The 27,287-nt window shown below is 34.0% G+C and overlaps 2 protein-coding genes across 6 annotated transcripts; both read left to right on the top strand.

The window, feature by feature from the left end:
- Positions 1 to 34: 34 nt before the first annotated feature.
- Positions 35 to 2,441, top strand: LOC135833154 (angio-associated migratory cell protein). The gene is made up of 8 exons (XM_065346814.1): positions 35 to 644; positions 714 to 841; positions 914 to 1,045; positions 1,122 to 1,266; positions 1,344 to 1,543; positions 1,628 to 1,750; positions 1,818 to 1,996; positions 2,072 to 2,441. The coding sequence occupies exons 1-8, from the start codon at positions 344 to 346 to the stop codon at positions 2,160 to 2,162; spliced, it is 1,299 nt and encodes a 432-aa protein (XP_065202886.1). The 5' UTR covers positions 35 to 343; the 3' UTR covers positions 2,163 to 2,441.
- Positions 2,442 to 2,783: 342 nt separating this feature from the next.
- On the top strand, positions 2,784 to 26,247 carry mnd (minidiscs). Of its 5 annotated transcripts, none has more exons than XR_010556415.1 (11): positions 2,784 to 3,109; positions 8,501 to 8,813; positions 9,374 to 9,592; positions 9,722 to 9,947; positions 12,563 to 12,607; positions 12,700 to 12,823; positions 12,920 to 13,120; positions 13,252 to 13,401; positions 13,548 to 13,725; positions 14,217 to 14,374; positions 24,869 to 26,247. XR_010556415.1 is itself a non-coding variant. In XM_065346807.1 (10 exons), exons 2-10 carry the CDS (start codon positions 8,516 to 8,518, stop codon positions 14,279 to 14,281), a joined length of 1,506 nt encoding a protein of 501 aa, XP_065202879.1. In that variant the 5' UTR covers positions 2,784 to 3,109; positions 8,501 to 8,515; the 3' UTR covers positions 14,282 to 26,247. The 5 variants fall into 5 exon arrangements, 3 of the variants coding, with proteins under 3 accessions (XP_065202879.1, XP_065202881.1, XP_065202880.1); XR_010556414.1 differs by having other exon boundaries at positions 15,358 to 26,247; XM_065346807.1 differs by having other exon boundaries at positions 14,217 to 26,247.
- The last annotated feature ends 1,040 nt before the right edge of the window (positions 26,248 to 27,287 follow it).

The raw sequence follows: 27,287 nt of genomic DNA, 5'->3' as shown, positions 1-27,287 counted from the left end.
AGGCATCGGTTTCACCACGATGGCATTTTTAACACAATTCCAAGTTTTTTATCATTTTGAATTTATTATAAGTCGAATATTTCATACATTTTTAACTAATTTTAATTAGTTAAGTACCGTTATTCATCGTAATTTACTACTTTAGATGTATTTTAGTCACATCTCAATACCTCCGCATACATCTAAGTGTGTAACGTTCATACGCGTTGAAAAAAATCACGTAATTTGGCGCAATTCGCGGTGTGATACATATGGTTGTTGAAAAGACCAATTTGACCGTATCGTTAGTTCGTATCGTCTCTAAAAAAAAACACATCTTTTCGCACTTTACTCGCCTGTGATCATGGATCAGCCAGGACCAGCGAACGCTAACGACGATAATCAAGAACTGGACAACAGACTGAACGAAATAGATATCCATGAAGTCGACGAAGATTCTACGGATAGCGGCGAAGGTAGCATAATTTTCGTCAACGAAGACGAAGCTAGAGTCGAAGAACTCGTCGAAGCTGACGATGGAGTCGTTATTGACGACGATAACAGCGACGATATGGATCTGGGAGAAGCCGAAGAAGTAAACGGTTACATAAACGAAGATCGTGTTGGAGGAAACCATCCACTCATTAGGTTTTCCGGACATACAGGTGAGGAATTTGAAGATAATATTTCAATGAGTGTTTCATTGTGTGATCTAACTCGTTGGTTTTCTACAGGTTCGGTGTTTTGGTGCGATATTCATCCGAATGATAATACTTGCGCTGTAACCGGAGGTGAAGATGATCGCGCTTTTATATGGAACATTAGTACCGGAGAAGTGTTATTCGAGTGTAAAAATCACTCGGTTAGTAAGAGTGTTTCAGTCGAATCGATGTTGTGTTTCTATGATTAGTAATCTTTTTTTTTTTTGGTGTAGGATTCCGTCACTCATGTCGGATTCAATTTCGATGGTACTTACGTAGCTACTGGCGACATGAAAGGTCTGATCCAAGTATGGAAATTATTCGACGCTGAGCCAGTATGGAGCGAAAAAGTCGACGAATTACAAGTACGTGCTAATCGTCTTACCAAAAAAATCTCTCTGTACTTATTCTAACCCTGATGTGTTTGTATGTGTTTTTTAGTGGTTATTATGGCACAAAGAAACCAACATATTATTCGCTGCGGAGAAAAGTGGTGCTATATATATTTGGAAAATACCCAATGGCCAATGTAAACTTATCCCCGGATACGGTGCTGGCACCGAATGTGGAATGCTCATGCCTGATGGTTCGTTTTACTCTTAGTTCAACAACAGGTGTCGCTTAAAGCACGATTGGAAGATGTTTAATCGATGTTCATTTCAGGTAAACGACTCGTCGTCGGATACACCAATCGATCAATCAGAGTTTTTGATCTAAAAGCTGAAACCGTCATCGCCCACTATAAACCACAAGCTGAAATCGAAGAAAGTGCTACAGATATCGACGTTTTGGCCGATAACACCAATTTCGTTGCTGGATTCACGGATGGTGTTGTATTGGTTGGATCAACGTGGTCATCTAAAGTAAACATCGTCTCAAAACTTCTACTCGTATCATCAAAGCTCACGCGAACACCTCTAATAATTTTTTGATTTGATTTTTCGTAGACTTTATTCGAAGTAGACACAAAAACGAAAGTAGAATCGGTCAGATTCATTTCCCATGACACTGCTCCACTAATAGCGGTCGGCTCATCAAATGGTGTTGACATCTGGGATTACTCAAAAAAGGTACGCTGTTAAATCCCCTTAACGAGTTCACGTCTTTGATTCCATCACTAATGAGTTACTCGTGCAGGTTTTACGACATTCTATCGAAAGTTCACCAATAAACAGAATGTTATACGATACGACTAGACAAATGATCTACGCCGGAGGAGTAGCAGGCGAAGTATACGTCATCAGTTGTTTAAGCGGTAGCATCATTTATTACTTTGTTGGTCACAGACACAATATTTTACATTTAGAAATTTCAAAGTACGTATCTCACATAGTAATTATACCGGTAAATCGGCCGACGATTAATTAACCCCTTTCGTATTGTAATTACAGAGACCGCTGTAAATTGTTGAGCGCTTCCGAAGACACAAGAAGTAACGTTTACGATTTGACTGTCTTAGATGCCTTGGGATGTTCGCATTAATTTTATTATTGTTGTATAAAATGTGTGATAACTAATTTTTACGTGTGCAGAAAAACGCTATATACAAATGGATCGAGTATAAGTTTGTAATTGTGATGAATTGTATACTTATGTATATATTTTTTTGAGGAAACTGGGCTCTACTTTGAAATATTGTTATGTTTTTCAAATAAACATTTTATGTTGTAATTTATGCTAAAAATTTCTTAGTTTTTGGCATTTCTTCAAAGTTTTTTTTTTTTTACATAGAAATATTTGAATAAAACGTATAATTTTAATTTTTTTTTTCGTTTCATTTTATCTCGTGTGCGATCAGTTTTTCAATATGCAGATTTTAGAAATGTCGAAGCTGAAAATGTGTTTCATTACTGTTGAGTAGATGAATGAATAATTTTGTATATTGCGATACAAAAATTCATCATTTTATTCAACACATATGTCCATAATGGTAAAGAAAGTAAAGAAACACTCAGAACTGGTCGTAAGTCGTAAAAATAAAGGAAAAGAACCCTTTGCGAATGCCAAGTTGATGAATGCATCGCAGTAGGGGAATTCAAGTGGGGATAGGCGTCGAGAATATGTGACCGTCCAAATGCCTGGTGGATATACCACTACCACCACCAAGCAGCAGTGTGTTTCGTGAGGTGTAGATAATACAGCGGTTATCCTATCCTATGGCGGCTTAAAAAAATCAAACTTGATAGAAATATTTTTCTGATAACTTGAAAAATGTGTTTCTGTGTAACGTATTGCTGAAATATTACGTTCGTTCGTGCTTTTTTATCCTAGTTTTAATTATCGATAACGTTCCTGCTGTAACAATTCTTACGTTTTTGTATCGAAAAGCGTTCCGAAAGTTTATCGTTGAAACGAGCACGTGTTTTCCATTTCGTTCTGTTATGAATTGCGTCATTTCCTAAACTTTCGTAGCAGATTTTTCTACAAAGGTAAGAGCTCTTTTTTCAATTAATTAAATGTTTTTGATCGTTTAGTGTTGTGAAGATACGTGAGTACGTACATTTTTTTTCGACTTGTGTTTATTGTTGATTTGAGTAATCCAGTAATCCACCGGTATACCAGTAAGAAACTTGAGTTGAGACCGGATACCGGTTCTGTTCATGCTGTTAAACTACATAAGTAGGTACGGTTTTATACAGCAGATACACAATGCACACACGTACATTGCATTATCCATATTAATGAGGTGTGTAGTTATTAGTAATGGTATTGAAAATGGTAAAATATTGCGGATTATGTTGGTCGTTGTGGTTAGAATTATCGTACGGAAACATTCGATATTGTTGAAGAAAGTTTTCCATGCGATATGTTATACAGGGTGTCCTAAAAAAACACTAAAACTAATGAGTATGGACATGAGTTATTATAATTGAAATTATTTTCTCATTCGTGTGACTTCAGACTTGTGTTGGTCAAATCAACACCGTCAAATATGTTGGAAAATAATTCCTTATCTTGATTATTTTGCTCTGAGGTAATGGTAGATTAGGCTTATCAGTTATCAGCTTATAAAATATCCATGAGTTTGTAGTTATAAGTGAGTAGATCACTTTTATGCCTATTTGAGAAAATAATTATTCCAGTCTCGAGTCTTGTACCATGTTGGAAAAAAACCACTCATCTACCATTGATGATTAAGAACGAAATTTTTAGACATCGAAGTGATACAATTTTGTGATCGTACAAATATTTACATTTTGAAGAAGGTACTTGAGAAATTTCGTTGTTTAGGTGAGCCTTGTGTCGATATTTAAATGTACAAGTACATAAGAAGTAAACATTGAACAATTTTTATTCAGCCTGTCCTGTATTTACAAAAGCTTACGTCGTTGATGTAGGTAAGATTCTTATCAATTTTTGTCATTTTCATGTACAGGGTGTCCAGAAATATCGTGAACCTCAAAGAAAGTGTTTCTTTAAAAATATAGGTTGGCAACATGAAATAGATCATAGATGCATATGATTGGTGGAATATTATCTCTCCAGTCCAACAACCAATCATGTGCTATCATTATTATCATTCACTGTGACCAACCGAAATATTTAGCAGAAAACTTCTTTAGGGGTTCACGAGATTTCTGGGCACCCTGTACCCATCAGAAAAACGGCCAACGAGTATTTTTTTCGACTGAAAATTCTCTCAAAATTTCAGTTTACTCGTATATTCGTACATTGTTAAAAATCTGACGAATCTGAACTTCGTCACGTAGGTAAAGGTATCCTGTTGTCATTTTATAATGATTCATGTCAAGAGATAACGTCTGCACAGTGCAATTTACTAAACCATTACATTCCTTCAGGATGTTTTCTCGATACGTAAGAAATAGTCAATATGAAACTAACGAGACTGTTTTTATAAATAATGTGAAATTCATGTTTCTCTTCGTGTTTGCCTGCGATATGAATTCGATTACAGAATGCATTAAATAAATGATAATGGTGTGAATGTTCTTCCAGGCAAAGGTTATTACATTCAAACACCTGATAAAAACACGCACATATCACATACGAGTATATTAGTGGGCACTATAAAAGTACCAGCAATTAGTGTATTATCTCATCAAAAATTGTTATTTTCTTCAATTAGATATTCATGTTACCGGCTGAAATTTTGAAATAATTGAAAAAATTAAAGTACATAACTCTTGAGAAATTAAATTTCTAGCAAAAAATGTCAGTATCACTTTTTGTCTGCCTTCAATAGAGTGGACAAAATTCATGAAAATTCAAAAAATGAAAAATTAAAAATTGGGTACATTTCCTTTTTTTCCTATTTAAAGCACTTTCTTCAAGAGAATAAAAGTAAATTAAATTTCCTCTTCATTTCCTTATTCTCAGTTTTTCCAAATAGGTATATTGATGAAGCCAAACTGATTTGAAAAAAAGTTACTCTAAAAAAATAATAAAAACACCTTTATTTTATTTTCTTTTACATCAGTACAGCTTTCTCAATTTTAAAAATACCACAATTGTGTGGAAAATATTTTTTGTAGGAAATTCCAAGGGATATTCTCAACGCACCAAACTTGTTTATAGCAATACTCAAAATGCCTTTTTTAGCCAATTCTGCCATCTGAAAGTCTTGCTTTTTATCAGAAAAGTCTTTTCTTTCTTTTTTCGATTAAACTTCGCATTCGTCTGTCTTCGTAGAATTTGAAAGATGGTTATTGTAAAATATTCTCAATTGGCAGACTCTCGAGTCTCGACTCTTGAATTCAAAATATCTCAACTTTTCAGATCTCCCCATTTGACAAATTGAGAACTGAGAAGTAGAAAAATTTTCTGAAAATCCTCCCTGGTATTATTTTTTTTCTCTGTGGTAAGTAATTATTAAAGAACAAGAGTGTACTTGTTCAAAAAATGAATCTGTTAAAAAAAAATATGCTGCAAAATGTCGTTTCAAAGTTCTAAACCGAAACTTTTTCAAAAACGTCATCCCTGCCTTTTTTCAAAAGTAATTAATTTGTATTTTCTGCGGAACAAATACAGTGAAAAAATATACAATAAACATTTCGTTAAAAAGTTTCAAAATGGAACAAACAAAAACTGAGATGGTAAAGGAATTGTCAACCTGCTCCTCTTTCCTAAAAAATTGAAATAGAAGCGAAAAATTCAAAAAATAAACGTGTAAAATTCTGATACTACCCCAAGTACTACCCCCTCCCATAGAAAGAAATGAGTTTTAGGGCCGTATTCATAGACGTTACTTAGGGATCACTTGGCTAAGTGGTGAATTTTGAAGTAATTTTTCCAGGCGTGATTGAATTTTTGAAATTTTATTTTTTATTTAATTGAGAGACTGGACTCCGAAGTATTGATTCATAATTTTAAAAATATGAAATTTTTATTCGTTCGTGAGAAAAATTGAATCAAAATTCACCACTTAGTCAAGTGTCCCTTAAGTAACGTCTATGAATTCGGCCCTTGAAGTTTTTGCAAAAGGTGCTGCCAACAAAAAATTTAAATAGGTACTGTTAAAAGGCATTTTTGAAATTCTTGACACAGCCTCCAGCCTCCCCCACCTAAAAAAAATCTTGGCGTTTCCGATTCTGAAGACCCCAAAGATGCCAAGGGGGCTCAAAATTTTATATATTATATAAAATTTTGAGCCCCCTACCCCAATACAATGATGCCTATTTTTTGGTCACTATTGCGAATTCCAAAACCTCGAGAAAAATTGCCAAAAAGAAGTCGTCAAATTTTTTCGGTCTTTTGAAACAAGCAATAAATAATGGCCTGAAAATTGACATCCTTGTATTTCAAAATGTTACACCAGTTTCAAAAATTATATTTTTCGATATTTGGGCGTAATTAATGAGAAATATTTGAGAAGAAAGTATTTTCAAAACACGAATTCACCCTAAAATTAACAATTGCCTTTTCAGAATTACAGTTATAAAGCCCGGCTTTTTGCTAAAATCGTCAGTATCACTTTAAGCGAAAAATTGCAAAAAAAATCTCGTTTTCTTATGAAAAGTGCTAAATTTTCGCCTTTTTTGCGAAAAACATCAAAACGTTTTTAAATCAGAAATTACCAATAAGTTTCACCTTTTCACCAAATAATTGGAAAAAATCTCCCCCTTTTTGGCCTTTTATCGACTCAAATTGCAAAAGAGGATCCTTTTTTTTTGCCAACAATTGCCAAAAAGTTCTGCGGACTCTTGCTTTTTGCACAAAATGAATCGCTAATAAAGTTTTTTTTTTCAAAAATTACCCAAAAGTTCGTGTTTGTACCAAAAGAAGTTGCACCAGTCTTGCATTTCGACGAAGATTCCGATAAAATGTAATTTTCATACTTTTTACTGAAATTGCAAACTCCTGCTTTCTAACAAGAACTCTCACTTTTTAGCAAAATTATTGAAAAGTGATATATTTTTACCAGAAGTACCCTAAAAAGTCTCGCTTTTTTTGTCAGAAATGACCAAAAATCATCACTTTTTGTCAATAATTCTCAAAACCTAAAAAATTCATACGTTTTGCTAAAAGAACTGTCAAAAGTCTTGCTTTTTTCCAAAAATTGTCAAAAATTCCCAAAAGTCTCATTTTTTTCCAAAAATTGTTTTGCTTTTTTGCCAGAAGTTGCGAAAAAGCTCTTCCTTTTGATGAAATCGTCAACGTCTAGCTTTTCACCAAAAATTCTCATTTCTTGTGTTATCAAAAATTGCCAAAAAGTCTCGTTTTTTTACTAAAAAAAGTTGTAAAATATTCTGATTTAAAAAAATTAAAAACTAGAACATTTTTATTTGAATTGTTCTGGATTTTTTTTTTAGTAATTTCTTTCTCAGGATATTAATCTCTTCAATTTTCAAAAAAAAAGTCTCCCATTGGGATTTTTTTTTTTGATGAAAACGAGAATAAATTGTCTACGTAGAATAACAAGGCTAATATGCCTCACTCACCTTAAGTTTCTCAGAATTTGCACTCGTCCAACCATTGCTCATTTTTCGATAGGTACTTGTGATGTAACGTACTATTTCTATCTATCGTATTACAAAATTAAATCAATTTCATGGCAATGAATTGAAAATTCATATTTTACGCGTAATATACTCTAAATTATTTGCAGAAAAAGAAAGCGATAAGTCGAAAGTTCTTTTTTATTCAGTTGCACTTATATCATTAAAAAGATAAACGTGTATGGAAACGTAAATTAATTGAATTTTATCAATGTAGTTTCATTTTATTGAAGTGTGTGATTTCCCACATGAATTTACTCAGTATACCTAAGTAGATTTTTTACGTGGAAAAATTCACGATATTATCAATTTATTGATTAAAACTTGAAAGTACATGAAATTAAAACGATTAATTTACAAAGCGTTTCAAATCTTGATAGATTACTTTTTTTTTTGATAATCAGTGTGCGAAAAATTACCATAAAATATAAGAATTAGTTCAATATCAAAATCAGTGTGCTAGTTTCTTTCTGTTCGTCTTCGTGCGTTGTTGTTGGCGTTCGTTTTCGAAACACATTTTTTCGATTTTTGTACTCAGTTGTCGACCCTTGTTAGCTAGAACATTGTTTTCTCAAGTGTACTAGACACCCTATTGTAATACCGAGGGTGTTGAGGACTGTAATATAGATTCCATTGGAGAAGAAGGAAAAATCAATAAGGATTTTAGAAGTTTTTATCGTCGTTAGTTGAAGTTGATTGAAGTAGGTACGTTACGTAGGTCCAGGTATAATATGCTCATCAACGAACACTTCGCACGATTGGTATTACAAGTTGAATTTGAAAGAGAAACACCTGTGCGATAATTATCGATATCGTGTTTCATATTATTCTAATCCATTTCGTTTGGTATTTTTTTTGTTGCAGTTAACGAGCGTAAAAATGACGATGTCAACGCCTACTGAAGCTATTTCTGGTACACCGGAGGAGCTGCTTTCGTTCTCCGAAAATGGCAAACAAAGTCCAGCCAGCAGTACCGAAAACGATCGAGTTCAGTTGAAAAAAAGATTACGTTTAATCGACGCTATTGGTATCATGGTTGGAATCATCGTCGGTTCAGGCATATTTATTTCACCCAAAGGTGTCCTACAGCATGCCGGATCACCCGGTCTAGGTATCGTGGTCTGGATTTTATCTGGACTTTTATCGACGATTGGTGCCTTATGTTATGCCGAACTCGGTGAGTTATTTATAGCACACGATTACAAACTACGTTGGAGAGCTTCACTCTTCAGACTGAGACTACGACGCGACGACGTCACGAGTAATATTACAGACCGCAAATTTTATTAATTACGAATAAAGCAAATGTCGGCGAAGTTTGATTGATGGACTCGATGACGACGGGAAACCTTTTGTTAGCGGAATTACTGAAATTAAATCGTTTCGTCGGCGTGTGTGTAGTAGAGACGAAGTTCTTTTCTCCTTTTTACGTTTCATTGATCGAAGAATTCTTCTAGGGGGGTTTTCTTCGACTGGGTCGACCTACGATGTTACTCTTCGCTTAAAATTATTAGCTCGAGATGATGTTAATGGAGCGAAAATGCGCAATTTAATCGTAATTTATATCGTTCTTGGTCGCGTGTACCTATTTTTACATATTACCAGACGTGATGTCTTACTTAGAACTGATTCTATGGAACGTCGATTTAATTTTGATCGATGAAATACCAAATTCATCGAGTTGTTTGATTTTGAAACCCTTAAGCACGACATTCAACATTACGATTTCTTTTGCAGGAACGATGATCCCGAAATCGGGAGGAGATTATGCCTATCTGAACGAAGCTTTTGGACCTTCACTGGCTTTCCTCTACATGTGGTCAGCTTTCGCTGTCATAATGCCGGCCGGTAACGCGGTAATAGCTATAACATGCGCTCAGTACCTGCTACAACCTCTATGGCCAGGATGCCAAGTACCTTATATAGCAGTACGTTTAATCGCCGCTGTTTTAACATGTAAGATATTCTTGGAATATTTACTATCCTACGGTTTGCAAACCGTCAAGTTGATTGATATGCAACTTTCGTGAGTTTCATGATTTACTTACCTACGTTGTTGATGTATTTCTCATTTTTTTAATGCAGGTTTTCTAACATGGTTGAATTGTTACGACGTGAAATGGGTTGCGAAAGTTCAAGATGCATTTTCGTTCGGTAAAGTCCTAGCGTTGGGAGTTATAGTTGTATGCGGAGTTATTGCTTTCTTTGATCCGAAATACGACAATTTATCGGATCCTTTCTATGGAAGTTACACTGAACCTGGTCGGATCGCGTTGTCCTTTTATTCGGGCATTTTCTCATTCGCTGGATGGTAAGGAAGAACGCACAGTTGTGGAAATGCGTATTTTTTCACGTGTTTTTATGCATATTTACGTCCGTTTGTTCCCAATTTGGTTAGATTTTAAATGACGAAAAAAAAAATGAAAATGGGATGGTTTTTGGTGATTGTTGTTGTTTAACGTGGTGAATCGAGGGGAAAGAGATAATGGTTCTGGTTCTGGTCTAAAGTATTTCGAAGTGCTACCAAAATTGATCTTATCTGATTTCTGTTTCGTGAGTTGCTCATTTTTTTCTTCAAATTTTTGGTTCAAAATGCAGAAAAATTTGGAGTTGGTGCTAAGAGAGCTGCAATGAAGCTCAGTTTTGTGTATCTGTTGGATTCAAAGTAAAGCAAAGCCCTTCTTATGTTGAGAAACTTGAAAAATCCAGGAGAAAAAGGCAAGAAATTGAACGAAATATTGAAGACGTTCTGTATTTTTTTAGATGGGAAAAAAGAAATAAAATGAAAAATGTTTCTAAATCTCAACCTTATTGATCGAATAATAATTTGAGAAACACTGTGCTCACTCGATTGAGCGAAATTGAAATAAAAATCACCTGAATTTTGAAAAAAAAATGGCGAGGAAGTTTATTATGAGTAGGAGATTACCCAATGAAATTTTGAGCCTCCTAGCCATAAAGAGAGTTGTACCAAAAATCCTCAAAGTGAGGTCATTTTGAAAAAAAACAACAGTTTTTCGCCACTTTTTGGTAACGTAACTAGTGCTGCAGTTCCTTGGCTTGGCTAGCCCCCTCCCTCGCCTGATAAATTGAGATTTGAATTTCTAAACCTGACTGATCCGTTAACTTTGAATTTCTATGCCACTTTAAATCCTCTGAAGATTGACAGATTACGAAAATTACAATTTCTCATAAATTTGTAGGACTTTTCCACAGTTGAAAATTTTGTTTTCAAGAAACTAACGATGCATCAGTACCTTGATTACCTTTCTTTTCACAAATATCTCAATCGAACTGTCCAAATTCATTTTTTTTGAATTTTATTTTTTTGGTGCTTTCTAGAATGAATGATGAATGAAGAAAATTTGACTAAAGTGACCTCGAAAGAAGTGTTTTTGGGGTATTTTAACCTATACAAAACATGAATCCAGCGTTGGTTTTTGGTACAAGAAGTTTTAAAGGGTGGGAAGTGCTATGAAGTTGATGAGAAATCGAATTTTCGTGATGCAGGAAAGTTCAGATGATCGGTAGGGTGCTGAAAGTGGTCTTGAATTTTGAATTCAACGCACAGGGCAGTTCTGAAACTCTAATCACATTCGGGAAACAAATCACAACTTTTTAGGGGGGATCCAAGCGACCGAAACGCTGCACAGATTTGAGATAACATTTCCACAAAGTGACAAAAACACCTTTCTTTTTTTTTTTGTTTAAATAATCACACCACTTAGAGGACCCCAAGTTCAGCTCCCTGTACATCTATTTTGGCTTAAAATTGTTCTTGGTAGTCTCCCACTCGACGTGAACTTCATCATCAGTCATCACCTATTTTCGTTTAAATCCTAGATGTGTTTTTTTTTTTACTCCATCCTTACTCCTTAGTGCTCAAATTACTACTGAAATGTTGAAAGTGTTCTCTAAAAGTCTATCTTGATGAAAATTCTGTTAGACACCTTGAACCTCATCATTAAGAAAATTATGAACATATTTCACATGTCTGTTTTGGGAAAATACTAATGAATTTGTCATATTTTATAAAGAAAACAACTTTTTTTTCGAATAGTGAATTTAAACGTTGTGTAGTTCTAACTAAAAAAATCATCTTGGATCTTGATTTGACTTTTTAAGTTAAATTCCAAATGTGTTTCAAAAATTATTTTCGTAGCGAGTTCAAGTTGAAACAATAATTAGATACGCTAGATACCGGCTAATATAGATGGACATATACGCTATCTCCTGTAAAGGAGCGCGACTACGACGACGACGACGAGTGAATTTGATAATTCAATAAAATCAGCCTTTTTTCAAGGAGTTTCAATGCTGAAAAAAAGTCTAGAAAATATTTTATGAATCTGCCATCGTTTCATTTTTTTTTTTTTTTGTTTGTACTGAAGTTGAAATCTTTTTGAATTCCGCCTCAATTCTTGGAAAATGTAATTGTTCTGTTGATTAGGTAAATCGATTCGAAGAATTTCTAAAATTCATGTAGGTAATATATATACTGAGCTATCTGCGTGTTTTAGTCCTTAAAATTGAAGTTTTAATGCGAATTTAACGTCGAATCGTTTAGGAACAAGGTCGTATTAAATCGCGTAGAAAATTTAAATTTCAATGCTTCGAAACTATCAATAGAATTCTAAAATTTCTATGTATCTTATACCAGTAATGACGAAATGATTAGATGAATTTTTGGAATTGTTTGATGACTATAGACTAAAGAGGTTTGGATAAGTAAAGTGAAACTTTATCCCTTCAGAACATATAATGGTACCAACCTGTGTGAAAAAGAGAGTAAAATATGTAATACGTGAAGTGCATGGTCAAAATGTAATTGCCCTCTATAATCATTATGTATTATCTAATACGAATTTTTCATGAACCTTGCAATGAGATAATAACTTTTAAATTTCTTATTTTTTTTCTCACCAGGAACTATTTGAATTTCGTTACGGAAGAGATTAAAAATCCGTACAAGTACGTAGAATTTTTATATTATTTTATTAAATGCATATTTATAAACGATTAAAAATTGATCAGCTTGTTCTAATGATACCATTTTTCGGCAGAAACCTACCTCGAGCTATTATGATATCGTTACCAGTCGTAACGGTGATCTATGTACTGGTGAACTGTGCCTATTTCGTAGTTTTAAGTAAAACTGATATCTTATCTTCGGATGCGGTAGCTGTGGTGAGTATTTTCATTCATTTTTACCTAAAATATGGGAAAAATAAAAATATGCTAGTGTAAGTCGTAATCTTATGAATGTGATTATTTCTCTCACAGACGTTCGGTGATAAAATGCTGGGACGGTTCAATTGTATTATACCGCTATTTGTGGTTTTATCAACTTTTGGTTCCTTGAATGGTAATATTTTTGCCTCGTCGAGATTGTATTTCGTTGGTGCTCAAAATGGTCATTTGCCTGGTGCATTGTCTTTGTTAAATGTCAATTCATTTACACCAATTCCTTCGTTGATATTTTTGGTAAGTAACCTTTGTAAATGGAAGCAGTTTTGCTTCGTGAAAATGATTTAAATTAATTCGCAACTTGTTATTCATCTACTCTCATTCCTGTCACTATATTTATACGTTTGTTCTTGTTTTTTTTTTTGCAGTGTATTTTTACGTTATTGCTCCTCCTGATCGAGGATGTGTTCGCATTGATCAATTACGCGACGTTTGTCGAATCTTTATTCACGCTTTGCTCCATATCAGGTCTTCTGTGGATGAGGTACAAAGAACCGGAATTGAAAAGACCGATTAAAGTGAGCTATTATTTATTTCTTGGAAGAGTTTCTTTTAAAATTTAGTCCATTTTTCATTGGTGTCCTAGCTATGTTTTATTTATGATTCGTGATTATATTATGTTCTTATAAAAATGAAGATAATAATTGAGATTTTCCTCCCTTAGGTTTCATTAGCGTTACCAGTTTTGTTCTTCATAGTATGCACGTTTCTAGTCACTACACCGTTTTTCGTAGAACCATGGCAAGTCGGTGTTGGATTTTTGATAATCGTATCCGGTATTCCTGTTTATCGAATATTTGTCCACAAACAGAAAAAAATATCGTGGTTGGATGGCTTATCAAGTGAGTGAGATATAAAAATGATATTACATGATGTTTATTGTTTAAAAGGCCGCAAAATAGAATTAGTGTCTTCAATTTTTAGAAACCTCGTACCTTATTTGATATTTTGTTTTGGTTTCGCTTTTATATTCACTTATGTTTTTGGATATTACGTTTCTTATTGATGTATTGTTAGTGATATGTTTAGGGAATTTCTTTGTTAAAAATGTATGAAATTAGTAAAAAATCTATTTTCCTGAAAAACTGTTCTGACGAAAATATTTGCCAATTTTTGGAACTGAATTTTCTCTCCTTGAGAGTACCTCTACCACCTACAAAGAAAAAAATTGATTTTTGATTTTCAAGTTTCAAAATTAAGTACATTTTTTATTTATTACTTTAAAAAAAAAAGTGTAATCTGTTGGGGTTGTTTGTAAGTTCATAGCGTTGAAATTTTTTCTGATATTGTATGATTTTTATAAAATATTCTTCATTTTTCTGCATTTTTTCAGGTGATTTCAATTCCTGCTGCGCCAAATTATTCCTTTCCGCGCAGGAAGAAGGTAAATACGATTAAGAAAATGAGTCAAAAATCGTCCATGTGAATCATCGATTGATTAGAAAGTTTCTCAGAACGAGTTCGCATTGATTAGTATTATTCTACATATACGTAAGTTTTTACTACAGGGTTCATTGTTTTTTCTGAAACAAATTTTCGTTTACGTCACGTAAATATTAGTCATGATTATAATTTAAGTTTTGTACATCACTTGAATGCTCAGACATCTTAACGGATTACTCCCTTCCCCACCCAATAACAGCAATATCCCTGTGGGACACTTGAATGGGGCTTATAGTTGGAAAATATTTTCTTGATGCTTAGTTTTTCGTAACGAAGGCAATGACGCGTGTGTAAGCAAACGAGAATTTAAAAAATACAAAATTCATTACATTTATTACTTTTTGTAAATATTTTATACTTTATAGAACGTCATAAAGCAGTTGCTTTTCTGAGTAAGGCATACTAAATCTCAAATAATTCATTTGAATTTGTGAAAAAAATAAATAAAATTTAATTCAAAATCACCTTTGGAAAATTTATTTTAAAAACAAAAAAAACATCAATTCAATATAGCTAATACATGAACGTTGAATAACCGTACTTAATCGCTAGGTAGATTTAAAAAAATGAAACAAACAGACAAAAAATGGAATAAAGCAAAGAAAAGAGTACCTATAGGTAATACATACATATTCATTATGTAATATAAAAATGCGCAAAAAAATGAATTTTACAGTAGAATAAGAACATGAAGAATAAATAATTATATATTATAGGCTTTGATTACCTATTAAAAGATGACAAATACATTCATATACAATATGGGTAGGTGGGTACTTGTGAAGTATACAAAAAATACCTGGTGGGTACAGTGCACACGCTTTATATGAATATTATTATGTATTGTGTATCTTAAGACTCCATTAGACAGACCTTGAACTGGTCATAGTTGTGTAGAATGGTGATGGACTCTTGGCTCATAAAACCTCTTACATACAGCCAAACTCTTACAACAAGATCGTCATCAAAACATTTCTTGGGTCAACAAACAGTGCATTAATCTCATGCCCCTTTTCTTGATGAATTCTCAGAGCTGACCATCATCCAGTTTCAGCAGAATGAAACGAAGAAACGTGCCCGTATGCCATTGAAAAAGAAGCGCCACTTACAATAGTCGCTTTTCCAAAGAGAGATGCTCCCAAAAGTATTCGATGGAATTTCTCAATTTCTCTGCATTGGCATGCACTTTATGAACAAGTCTTCGTGGGTTGTGTAATACAAGTCATTGTGAAGGTCGCAAATCCAGTACAAGGAATGTGGATTCGCAGTGTAGCCTACCTTGTTCCAAATGGGATCTTCAGACACCAGTTTCCATAGTTGTAAGATATTGTTTTTGAAGAAATATCCAAGAGTGTGTGCAGGGCTGAATTTAGCCAATCACATTGGCTAAGTTGAAGGCTGAAGCTACAAAAAATTTCATTAACTAAAAGCTAAAGGTAATGGCCAACAACTTCTGATTGGCTAGCAACTTTTAGCTAATGGCTTATTTTTAAAAAATGAAGTTTTACCTTGAAACACTTGTTGAAAAAAGACCAATAATTACATAGTACCATGTGCGCCTGTGTTAGTGTGTCTACCTGTAAATGAAAAAAAAAAAATGTTGAGGCACAGCATTCAAAAACTTCAAAGTAGGTAGGCAAAATTAAACAAGAAGTATGTTGCACTCATTTCATAGCACCATTTCCCTATTATAAAAATGAAAATTCAGATGCAATATACACTTATGCCCAAATCTCAAAAAAATGCTTACTAAAGTGCCTAATTTTCATAATTGAAATATTTCTAGGTACTTCCAGAAATTGTTTATTGACATATTAGTCATATGCGTTGCCTTATTAGGAAAAGGTTGTAACTATAAAAAAGTTTTTTCCGAGGAAAACACATTTGAAGTTTTTAGGAAGCTATCTTACGTTAATTATAGTCAAGCCACTTTGAGTAATAAATTTTATCAACTTTGTGATCATTCTTCTATGGATTTCTGGAAGAAATATTACGCTAGAGCAAATATTCAATTTATTATTTGAGAAAATATGAAGGAGTATGCATATAGGACCTTTTCTTACTCAATACTCTTACTATGAAAAGGTCCTATATGCGTACTCTTACTATGAAAAGGTCCTATATGTGTACTGAGGTATGTTTTCTGTACAGGGGGGCTAACCTTAATTATTTTTATTAAGGTTACAGTTTCACTCCAATTTTTTCGTTGACATTTTTCGGTTTTTGTTTCGGTTTTGGTTTTGAAATTCAAAATTTCAGTTTCAGTTTGGGTTTCGGTTTTATTTACAAAAATTTTGGTTTTGGTTTCGGTTTTCGGTTTTTTTCAGTTTTACATATTTTTTTTTAATTTCTTCAAAATTTTTCAATCTCAAAACACAAAGCGATTTTTTTAATTATTGAACGTGGTATGCGTAACAAATCTCACATTTAGGTGGGCAAAATGATCTTTTATTCTTCCGAGCCTTTTTCCTATTCATGTTCACTGCCCTGAAATGAAGGTAAATAAGTTCCAAAGTCAAAACTGATAATTCTTCAAGATGCCTTGCGGCTATCTTGCAGCTTTTCACCCCAGCCTCAAGAATTGGAAAAAATTATCGTGTGTAATCGTAATACTTCGATAGGTTCATTAAATTTTATTCATCAATTTCCCTGGATTTTGAGTCTCAAAAGTTGAAAATGTGAAAAAATCCCCCCAAAAAAATTGAAAAAACTGAAAAAACCCAAACCAAAAACCGAAATAAATTATATCGGTTTAGGTTTCGGTTTCACTCACTCTGCTTCATTATTAATGTTATGGTTTTTTACGGTTTTTAAAAAACCTATGAAATTTCAGTGTTTGTTTTCGGTTAAGGTTTGAAAATGGCTAAAATTAGGTTCTTGTTTGGGTTTCGGTTACGGTTTTCGGTTTTTTGCGGTTACGGTTAGCACCCCTGTTTCTGTAGAGAAAAAAATGAAAAATGAACAGTTTAATATTTTATTAAAACACCATTTCACATTTGAATGTAAAAAATATTGATAAAATAATTATCTACGATTAAAAAAATAGAACAAAAAGGTTAAACAACACTCTCCGGTTCTTCAAACTCGCCATTCCTGTTTGTCACCCAGTTGGCTTCATCTTTTACGTGTTTGCTGCTTGGTAGATGTTCATAATACGCGGCATACTCTTGCAGAATTATTTTTTTATTGAGCATATTGATTAGATCTTTTTTTTTTGGCCACTGAAATCGGTAGCTGCGCAGCGTACACGGTTTTTCTCAAAACAAATCGATTCGTAGCACCTTCGGAACCATCCGATTTACATTTCCTGCGAGGTGTACGACTGACATCCAGCTTTAAAAATTCACTCTTCACATCATATTTGAAGAAAACGATATTTTTAGAATCTTCAGTGAACCGTAGCCATTTGATTTTCAGCCAGTCAACGTTGTTATTTTCGACATCTTTCTTCTGATTAATCATTATTTTTTCCGTTAAAGCCCTGATGTTATAAAAATTGGAGTAGTACAAACGTTTTACAATGTATGGAACTACCTCTGGCGTTTTCTTTGGATTCCTTTTCTGCGCTCTTTTCATAATATTTTCGTATTCCGTAGGGGAGTAAACTGTTTGGTTTTTTCTAGTCCTTTCAATCAACGAATGAGCCGCATCACACTCCATGAAAGAATGCCCAGATTCCATGAACTTTAGGTCAATACATTTCAAATTCGGAATCGTCTGCACAACATGCAAAAGTGTTGCTGTCACAAACTGATTCCGATTTTGTCCTGGGCATGTATCACAATACAAAATGACTCATTCTACAGTGGGTTTCAAAGATAAAAGATAATCGTATAGGCAAGAACTTATTTCAGTACTTGATTTTTGTCCGTTGCATTCATCAAAAACGTTACAAACACAATCCACATTGCTGTCATAAATGGTGAAGTTGTAAACACTCATCTTACGTTTGTAGTAAGCTTCTGCATCTTCGCAATATGGAAGTACTAACACTGCTTGTAGATCGAATGTCCTATAAATTAGAGATTCGTCTGTGGCTGCGAGACGTTTATCATTAGCTTTCATTTCTCGTATGTCTTCTTTCCTCTGGACATGCACTTCATACTCTGCTGAACCATCCGCATTGTTACAAACAGTACACTGGTCCTTCAATGGTTGATGGAATTTGATTCGCGGTTCCCATGCATTAAAAACCTTTCGGAACTTATCAACTGACACAGCATCAGCTCCCATTTCTTTTCTGTATAATTTGTAAAGCTTCGGAAAATCGATTCCTGGTTCCAAAAATAAACAAGTAGAATTTTTGCGGCAGTAGTGAGATGGAAGCTTAGGGATGGCGTTGATGAAAGTATTCACTTTTGCCAGCAGCCGTTCCGGAGTGATTTGTCCCAATGGAGCGCGACCTAAATTACCATGATCTGGATTAAATCTGCCTGTAGTAGGATTAATTCGATTTGCAACATTTCGTGCAATTTTAGTCGAGATTCCAAAAGTCCAACAAAAAAATTGTTGACATACTCTGATCATATCGCCAGATTCGTTTGGTAGCATGTACGTAACACTAAATTTTCGTACAACAGACGGATAGTCTGTAGTTCTACGTTGCACACTGTTTACTATCAGTAACGTGCTGAGAAACGATCTTTGAGCTTTACGATCAAGCTGGTGGTATTCTGGAAAAATGCTACTTTGTTGTTCATGAGTAATTACGTTACGACAATTATAACGTTTACAATCACAATCATCCGGTTTCAACTTTTTCTCTTCAATAGGATTGCCAGCTCGACTTGAATGTGGTTTTCCAGCAGTTACAGAGGCAGTGTGGACATTCTGCGCCCAATTATGGGGTTCCGCAAATCTAGTACGAGGTTTTCATTTACGTTTTCTCGTTCCAGTTTCTATAAAAACGCAAACTTGCTTTAAAATACCTGCAGAATGTTTCGTTTATGTAGTATGAGCGAAGATTAAAAATTTACCTGTATCTGTAGTTGGCTCTTGATTCTCATTTTCGTCATTAGTCTTTTCTGCTGTTTCCAATGTAGAGCTATCATTTATTACGATGTTTCGATCAACGTTACTTTCTGTAAAACATAATGAGTTGTTTCAGAGAAAGAAGTGATCGTTTTTATTTCACTTGAAATGAAAATAATGCCCATAAATTACAAAATAAAGTCATGGGACAAGCCGGAATTGTAAAATATAAAATCTACACTACACATTTCTGCAAATAAAGTGAAATTACCTTGCTTAGTAGTTCTGATGTAATATTTATTGGATCGCGATTGACCCAATAAAAACGAAATTTTAATTATTTTAATTGAATTATAATATGATGAAATAAATGAACTCATGTTGTCTACATTGTTTATAGGGATTTGACAAGACAACTGTCGCGCTCTAGGAAATTGTAGTAAAAAACACCGGAACTAACGAAAGGTCCCGTTGTTATCAGCAATTTTCAACAATTTTCCTTCAATTTTCACAACATTACATTCCAATGTTTATACTGGGACCTTTCATCAGCCAATCATAAACAAGGCGACACTAGCGCGGCGCACCTCTGTCAAGTTCCTATTCATAACTGTTCTTTCTAGGCTTGGATACAAAAGTACTGGCTAAATATTACGGAGTCACCCACAATGCCTCGTACACGACATAATACACGTACAAAAACACACCTATTTAAATATTTGGCGATGTCAAAAACACGTTATCACCAATAAAATGAGAACAATGCACAGAAAACCTCCGGTTGAAAGGTGCGGCCTGGTTATTGACTAATACTTACTAGTACATGCAATCAGCGTGAGAGTGCGCCAATAAACAACTGAGAAATTCGAGTGTCCCATATTAGGCAGGTTCCCATATTCGGGCAGTTTACCCCTAATGGCACAAGGAGCGGTGTGTACATGGCAGGCAATAATGACCAAAAAATTTCTCCCCAATATCAGAAATGATGCCTATCATTTTGATGATTTAGTATAATCCATTGCACAACTAGATATTAGAAGAGAAAATAATTTTCAAATACATATGTATTTATCTTAAAATAAGCAATTTGTAAATTTCCAATTAGTATGGTTCCCTAAAATTTCAAAACCAGCCAAAACATCCAGGAAATCCTCAATTATTGAAGTACTCCATCCAGGATAGTAGGGTTTTCTCACTTGTTTTGTTGTTTTCATTGTCATTATAATTAGGTACAATGTATATATGTTAGGTACCAAGTCCGAAATTGTACAATTCGGGGTTGGTACAGCCAATTTTGTACCATCTCCGAAGTGTCCGGACCAAGCGTGGATATTATTTTTTCATCGGGCTTTGTTTGTACCATGGCCGGAAGGTCCGGACAAAGTGTTCGACTTGGTACAATTTGTCTTGTGCAAAGTCCGATTTGAAGTTTTATAATGAAGGAATTCGAATTTTGTGCTTTTTCTATACTGTTGTATTGTTATAGTTGAAAAATAATCACCAATACCCCTCCCTCCCTCGCTCCTAAAAAGGAACCCCCCACACAAATTTAAAATGCGTATTTATTATATTGGTATTAATATTGAATAGCATCAGTAAGAATAAAATAAGTTAATGTTGTGGGCCTTGATCACCTTGGGAATTCTTCTAATTTCAGCTGATATTTTATACCTATAAAAATTTCAATTTCCGAAATGAAAAACAATCAGCCCTAGAGAAGCTCTCAAAAATTGAGAGATGAAAAATTTTGAAACGAAAAACAATTCGCTCAGGTGAATAAGCTAGGGTGTTTTTCTCGCCCTTCCGCTTCAATAATAATTAATGATGTGATTATATGGTTGTGAAGCTTGATCTTTCTGCTTTAAAGTACCGTATTAGTATTTTTTTAATTTTGCGTATTTTCAGCTCCAGAGCGTGTCAAACAGTCAGAAAAAGTGGACTTAGGCCCATTTGGAATTATCTGATTTTAAAAATTTCGAAAAAGAGCTGAAAAACGCGTTTTTTAAAAAAAAATTCACGAATCATTAATTTAATACATTTCTGAAACAATTTCATGTGAAAACGCCTTCACTCGAAAATCGTTGAAAAACTTGAAAAAAAAACCGGCACAACTGCACTTGTATACAAATACTCGTAAAAAATGGATTTAGGCCACTTTGGAATAATCAGCTGTTTTTTCGAGCCGGCAAAACAGCGCTCCTGAGCTAAAAAAGTAACGCCAGGTGTTGGGACAAGGTGATAAAGGTGTTAACCGACCTGTACCAGCAGATGGCGCTGCTAACTCAAAAATGATAAAAATGGACTTAGGCTGACTTGGAAAGGAACCCTTCAATTCTGAAATTAATAAATCATTTCTTTAGTCTTGTTCTCTGAAGAAAAAATGTAAATCCTAATTCAAGAACTAAATAATTGGCCTATAGGTACCTATATTTTTACATGCAAAAAGATAATTTTTCTGGTTTTAAGATTTTAAAAATTTGAAAAATAAATTTCAAAAAATTACAGTTTTGGAATGAAAAAATAGGCAAATGCGAGTGCAAAAGCTTTTGAAAATTTATAAATCAAAAAATAAAATGCCTTCGTTTTGGACTTAATTAAAATGTCAAGGATTAAATTTTTAAATAAAGGCATGAAATTCGAATCCCTTCATTATAAAACTTTATATCGGACTTTGCACAACACAAATTGTACCAAGTCGAACACTTTGTTCGGACCCTCCGGGCATGGTACGAACAAAGTCCGATGAAAAAGTAATATTCACGCTTGGTTCGGACACTTCGGAGATGGTACAAAATTGGCTGTACCATCCCCGAATTGTACAATTTCGGACTTGGTACCTAACATATACATGGACATTTTTTTCGTAATATCCTACTTTGTATACTACCCAGTATATGCTGACAAACTCTATACACACCCTTCATTCTTCCTGAATATCCAATGCTTGCTGTCTTGGATGAACATAATGTTTTTTCAAACAGATCCATTAGACAAAACTTTGTAGTTTTGTCTAATGGATGCCCTTTGGACTGTTATGCAATTCCACTGGTACTAAGCAGTCCTCTTGAGTAACTGTTTTCCCTGCTTTCTATTTGATTACTTCTTTGAAGTACTGAGCAGGTGAGCACATAAAATAAAAATGATGCAAGAAAAGTCTACATATTTGACAATTTAATACCAATATACCATACCACTCACCTTTCTTCAATAGAACTGTGTTTCTTTGCCTTTGATGTACATTTATATTGGCTTATGATCATTGTCCAGTACTACTACTACCTCATTCCCAGCCATTTTAATCTAATGAAAGTTAAATCAATCAGAACATGAAAAAAATGAAAAAATGAATTGTTTCATCACTATCAATTTCCATTGGTAGATGTTGCACATGTTGTACAAGATCACTGGAGCAGTACTTGCACATTCTTCTGCACAACACAGCACAAGTGTGTGCAGCTGACGTCATCTGTGCACACACTGTGCAACTTTTGAAGGTCCCCCGATTTTCGCAGTTATGTACATACCTAAGATATTTATAAATAATTAACAAGTACTGAAGTACTTCGACTTATCATTTTGCAGAAAAAATATGAAATATAAAAATAATATCAAAAAACTGCAATTGTGGGTAGGGGTAGCATCATGAAACAAATTTAAAATTAGAATTACGAATTACCACAAGACATTAAATGAGACCTCGATCTGTTTTTTCCCTTGCACATTGCTCAGCACTCACATATCCACTTGCACACTCCATCAAATGTCCCAAGGTGCTCATTTTGTTGCTTATAATACGCGTCCTTATTGTTAGTTGCCACTTTATGCTGCTCTCAAATTGCAGCTAATTCATGCACCATTATATGGCTTGAACTCAGTCCTCTTTTGTTTACGCTTCCTTTGGCATTTATTTTTCTTTTGCCAGAGGTAGGATTTTGATTTTGAGTGCTGTCGGAAGTGGAGGTGGAAGGAGTACCATTACTAGGTGTGTAGGTGTAAATGGTGAAACAATTCCATCATACTCAAACTCTCTGGCATTATCCTGTTCGCCCTCTGGAGGGTCATCTGCTAGTTCTTCTCTGAACCATACTCCTAGGTAATCCCCATCAGTGTGCTTCAAGATACTAAACACCATTTCCGCATCATCCCCATTACAGCTGTCCTTCTTACCCCACATCTCAACTAGTACTCTTTACAAATTACAAAACATAACAGAAGTAAGTTAATAAAAGTATGGAACATGAATAGTGCAATGCATTAAATCTTGCACACCACAGAATGTAAAAATTACTTACTGGTGGACTTTTTCAGATACATTTTTAATTTTTTTCTGGCAATCACGGCCAGTTTTGTTTTTTGCACCCCTCCACCGGTGGGTCCATAAGTCACCTGGCGGCCTCAAAAATCGAGCGCACGCGCATTGTCGCATTCCATCACTTTGGCTTTGCATTACACTGAGCCAGTCAGATATCATGTTAGTGGAGGGTCCAAAAGTCACCTGGCAACCTCGAAAATCGAGCGCACGCGCGTTCCATCGCTTTGGCTTCCCATTACACTGTGTTGCTTATTGCAAATTTTCCAGGTGACTTATGGACCCCCCTGTACTTCTTCTCCTTCATTTTTTCGGCAACAATGGCCCTCTTTTTATTCACACTCTTTGACTTGGCCTATGTACTACCTCCTTCAAAAACCTTTCTGTAGACAGATAAATAGTACAGATCCTCTGCTTCATCATTCCATTCTGCAAAATAATACAAAGGAAAAGTGTTTAAAAATTTGAAAAACATCAGGGTACTTATTAGTTATTACTCCTGTTTATGGCCAAGTTATAAAAAAAAATTATACAGGCTGAGATCCTAAAAAAAATGAAACACCTGTTACTTTGATAGTTTTAGAAAATGATCTTACTACATGAATCTGGAGCATCTCCCTCATCCTCATCATCATCACCATTGTTATCTGTTTTATTTTCTGACTGTACAACTGTACTTTTACCCATCTCTTTGGGGGTTGGTTTTTGGAGTGTTTGCACTTGCGGTTCCACTGCCACTTTAGGGGTAGGTTTTCAGCCTGTACTATGCATTTCCACTGCTACTATTTTGTCCACTTTAGTTATTATTTCCCTATCTTTCTGTACAATTAGTTTTTTGTAATACTGAATTACTGAGCACCTAAAATGAAAATGATGTAAGAAAAGTGTACATATTCATTAGATCATCACTTCAATATCAATATACCCACTCACCTTTCTTCAATAGAACTGTGTTCTCCTCTGCTTCTATGTGTACTGGCTTTTTTTCTTTGTCCAGTACCACTGCGAATTTATCAGCCATTTTAAGACTAATGAAATATAAATCAATCCGAAGATGAAAAACAGTAATTTTTAATTCTTATCAACTTCTGCCTGTAGATGTTGCACGTGTTGCACAAAATCATTCGAGCAGTATGTGCACATTCTTCTGCACAACACAGCAGAGGGTGGTCTGGGGAGTAATCCGAAAGGTGATCTGATCATTCATAAATATCTAGCTAATTTTCATGTGTATTTATTGTGTGTAATTATTTATATTTTAGATTCCGAGTGTGATATACCGAAACAATAATTTCTTCCTAATTTTGTATTCGCCAAATTCCTTTTTGTAGGTATACCTACGAGTACTTGACTTGTTTGTACTCTGTTTATATGTCGTTGCTTTATTAGGAAAAGGTCGTAACTACAATTTTAAAAAAAAATGAGATAGTGGTATCATTGGAAAGAGAATTTTGTCCTCTACATGATGCAACACTTGAAATTGAATTTCGATGTTTTTTGTTCTCGCAATAGCCGAAAACAAATGGTTTTAAATACACGTTTTCAAAACCGTTACAATGAAAAGGTTCTAAATGATATTGTTTCTCAGATTGAACCTATTTCTTTTGATTTTGGTAATTTATTGGTAAGAAAAGTCATTATAAACACATAATTTCACGTCATTTCACTGATAAATTGCAGAAAATCAACCTCATCACCTTAAGGATATCGTTCCTGTGTATTTCTTATGGGCTTTTGATGAAAAAAGCTTGACTTAAGGTGAAAGTTCCTTTGTTGAATTTTACTTTTTTCAGTTCAGAGTTCCTCAAATAAAAAAATGAAAAATCAGTGCTACCAGGATGTTTATTTAGAAAATTAGCAGGAAAATGATTGCGATAACCAAATGTTCTCTTACCTCATCTAAAACTATCAAGTGTACTTGATAGAATGCTCTTCAAAAATTAAAATGCGTTTTCTGAGAAATCAACTTTCATGTAGTTATGACCTTTTCCTAATAAAGCAACGATGTATATTTTGAAATTTTTTGTACATACTGCATACATACGATATACCAATGTTGGTAATTTTGTAAATGATTAATTTGTGATACTTTCGTAATTTTTAACACATGATAAAGTAAGAAGGTACATTTGTACGTAATGTACCATATTTTTTTAAAAAAAATGATCAATGATCACTGTGTTCCTTATGTGATTTTTTTAACATTACCTAAATGTAATACTTATTACGATATTCGTAATTTTATTATTTTGAAAAAATCTTTTTCATCTTGAAGATGTAATGCGTGCCTTGTAGGTACAAATTGTTGTATTTAAACTGCATAATATTCTTACTATGCGTCTCATTCGTACTCGTATTTGTATTGTAAAATTCATTAAGGAGCCTGCGGGTATTAATGTTACGCCAACTCGAAGTTATAATTATTATTGTCTAGAGCTGGCGCGTTATAAACTTTTGCCATTTCTGGTGATCTTGAGGTTTTGCATGTACAACTGCGAAATATTCGATGCTGTAATTAAAAACGATGTAAGTTTCAACGATCAAGGGTTGATTCGTGTTATGTAGGTGCCATTAACATGCTGCAAAATGTAGAATATTTTTTACGTTTGTACGAAATTAATAAAATTTGTTTCAATGTTTATTACCGATATTGTTTCATTTCGTTATTACTTTACAGTTTCGTTGAACCTTGGAGGGGATTAGCATAATAGGAATGATTATTCCCAAAGAGAGGCCCATTCATCAGATTTTGGATTTCTAGTAACATTAAGGGGAAAACTCGTGAAATGGAAGCAGATTTTGTAAGTGAGGTAAAGTTTTGAATAGATCGGAATGAAGGAATCGTTAAAAAGAAATCTGGCAAGTAAGTGATCGATTTGTTAGTGCTGAATTTAAATTGAAGGAGTTGATATATGTATATTTGAAATTTAATAAATTCAAGCATTCATTGACCACTCTAAAATAATCCAAAATTGCCAAGAATTGATTCAGGAGGTCGAAAATATGATGAAATCTCATTTCAGCTCCCTCTACCTCAATTAAATCAAATTGTGATATTTTTTATGGTCTTTTGCATTTTTAAAACTTGGCTTTTTGAATGCTCTTGCATTTTTTTTTTCGAACTTGAGTATGTTGAAAAAAAAACAGAGTAGTTAGTACATGCAACTGAGCTATTACTAATTCAAATAACACAGTAAAATGTGATTTCGTTATTTTTACGTTCACATGTGGCAATATTTGAGTATTCTGGATGAAAGCATTTTATTTCATTCATTTTGCGTGTATTTAAATATAAACCACTGTGTGATTCTCATTCTAAAAAAATCACCGAACACGTTATTTGACAATTTTGTTTGTTCTTAGCTCGTAAATCATTAATTTTTTATAACGCTTCTGCATTACGTTGGGTTATTTTTTGATTCTAAAAAATCACAAAAATACATTAAGTAGTTGACGTGAATTCGTGTACCTATTGTATAAACCAACTTTCAGATTTTTTTTTAGGGTCGAGATGACCAGTTCAAAGAATTAGTGTTGGAAATTTTTGAACTTTTTTTCGTAAGAGATTATCTCCTTGAAGTGCCAGTGTCCCAGCATTATCAATAACAAATTTGGTTTCGTTTAGCCTTTCTTTCGATCGGTTATTTTTGTCAGTCATGATTCCGAAATTCCGTTTTTTGT

The sequence above is a fragment of the Planococcus citri genome, chromosome 1, assembly GCF_950023065.1.
Source record: "Planococcus citri chromosome 1, ihPlaCitr1.1, whole genome shotgun sequence".
Classification (NCBI taxonomy): Eukaryota; Metazoa; Arthropoda; class Insecta; order Hemiptera; family Pseudococcidae; genus Planococcus; species Planococcus citri.
This window is presented reverse-complemented; position numbering and strand designations above follow the sequence as displayed.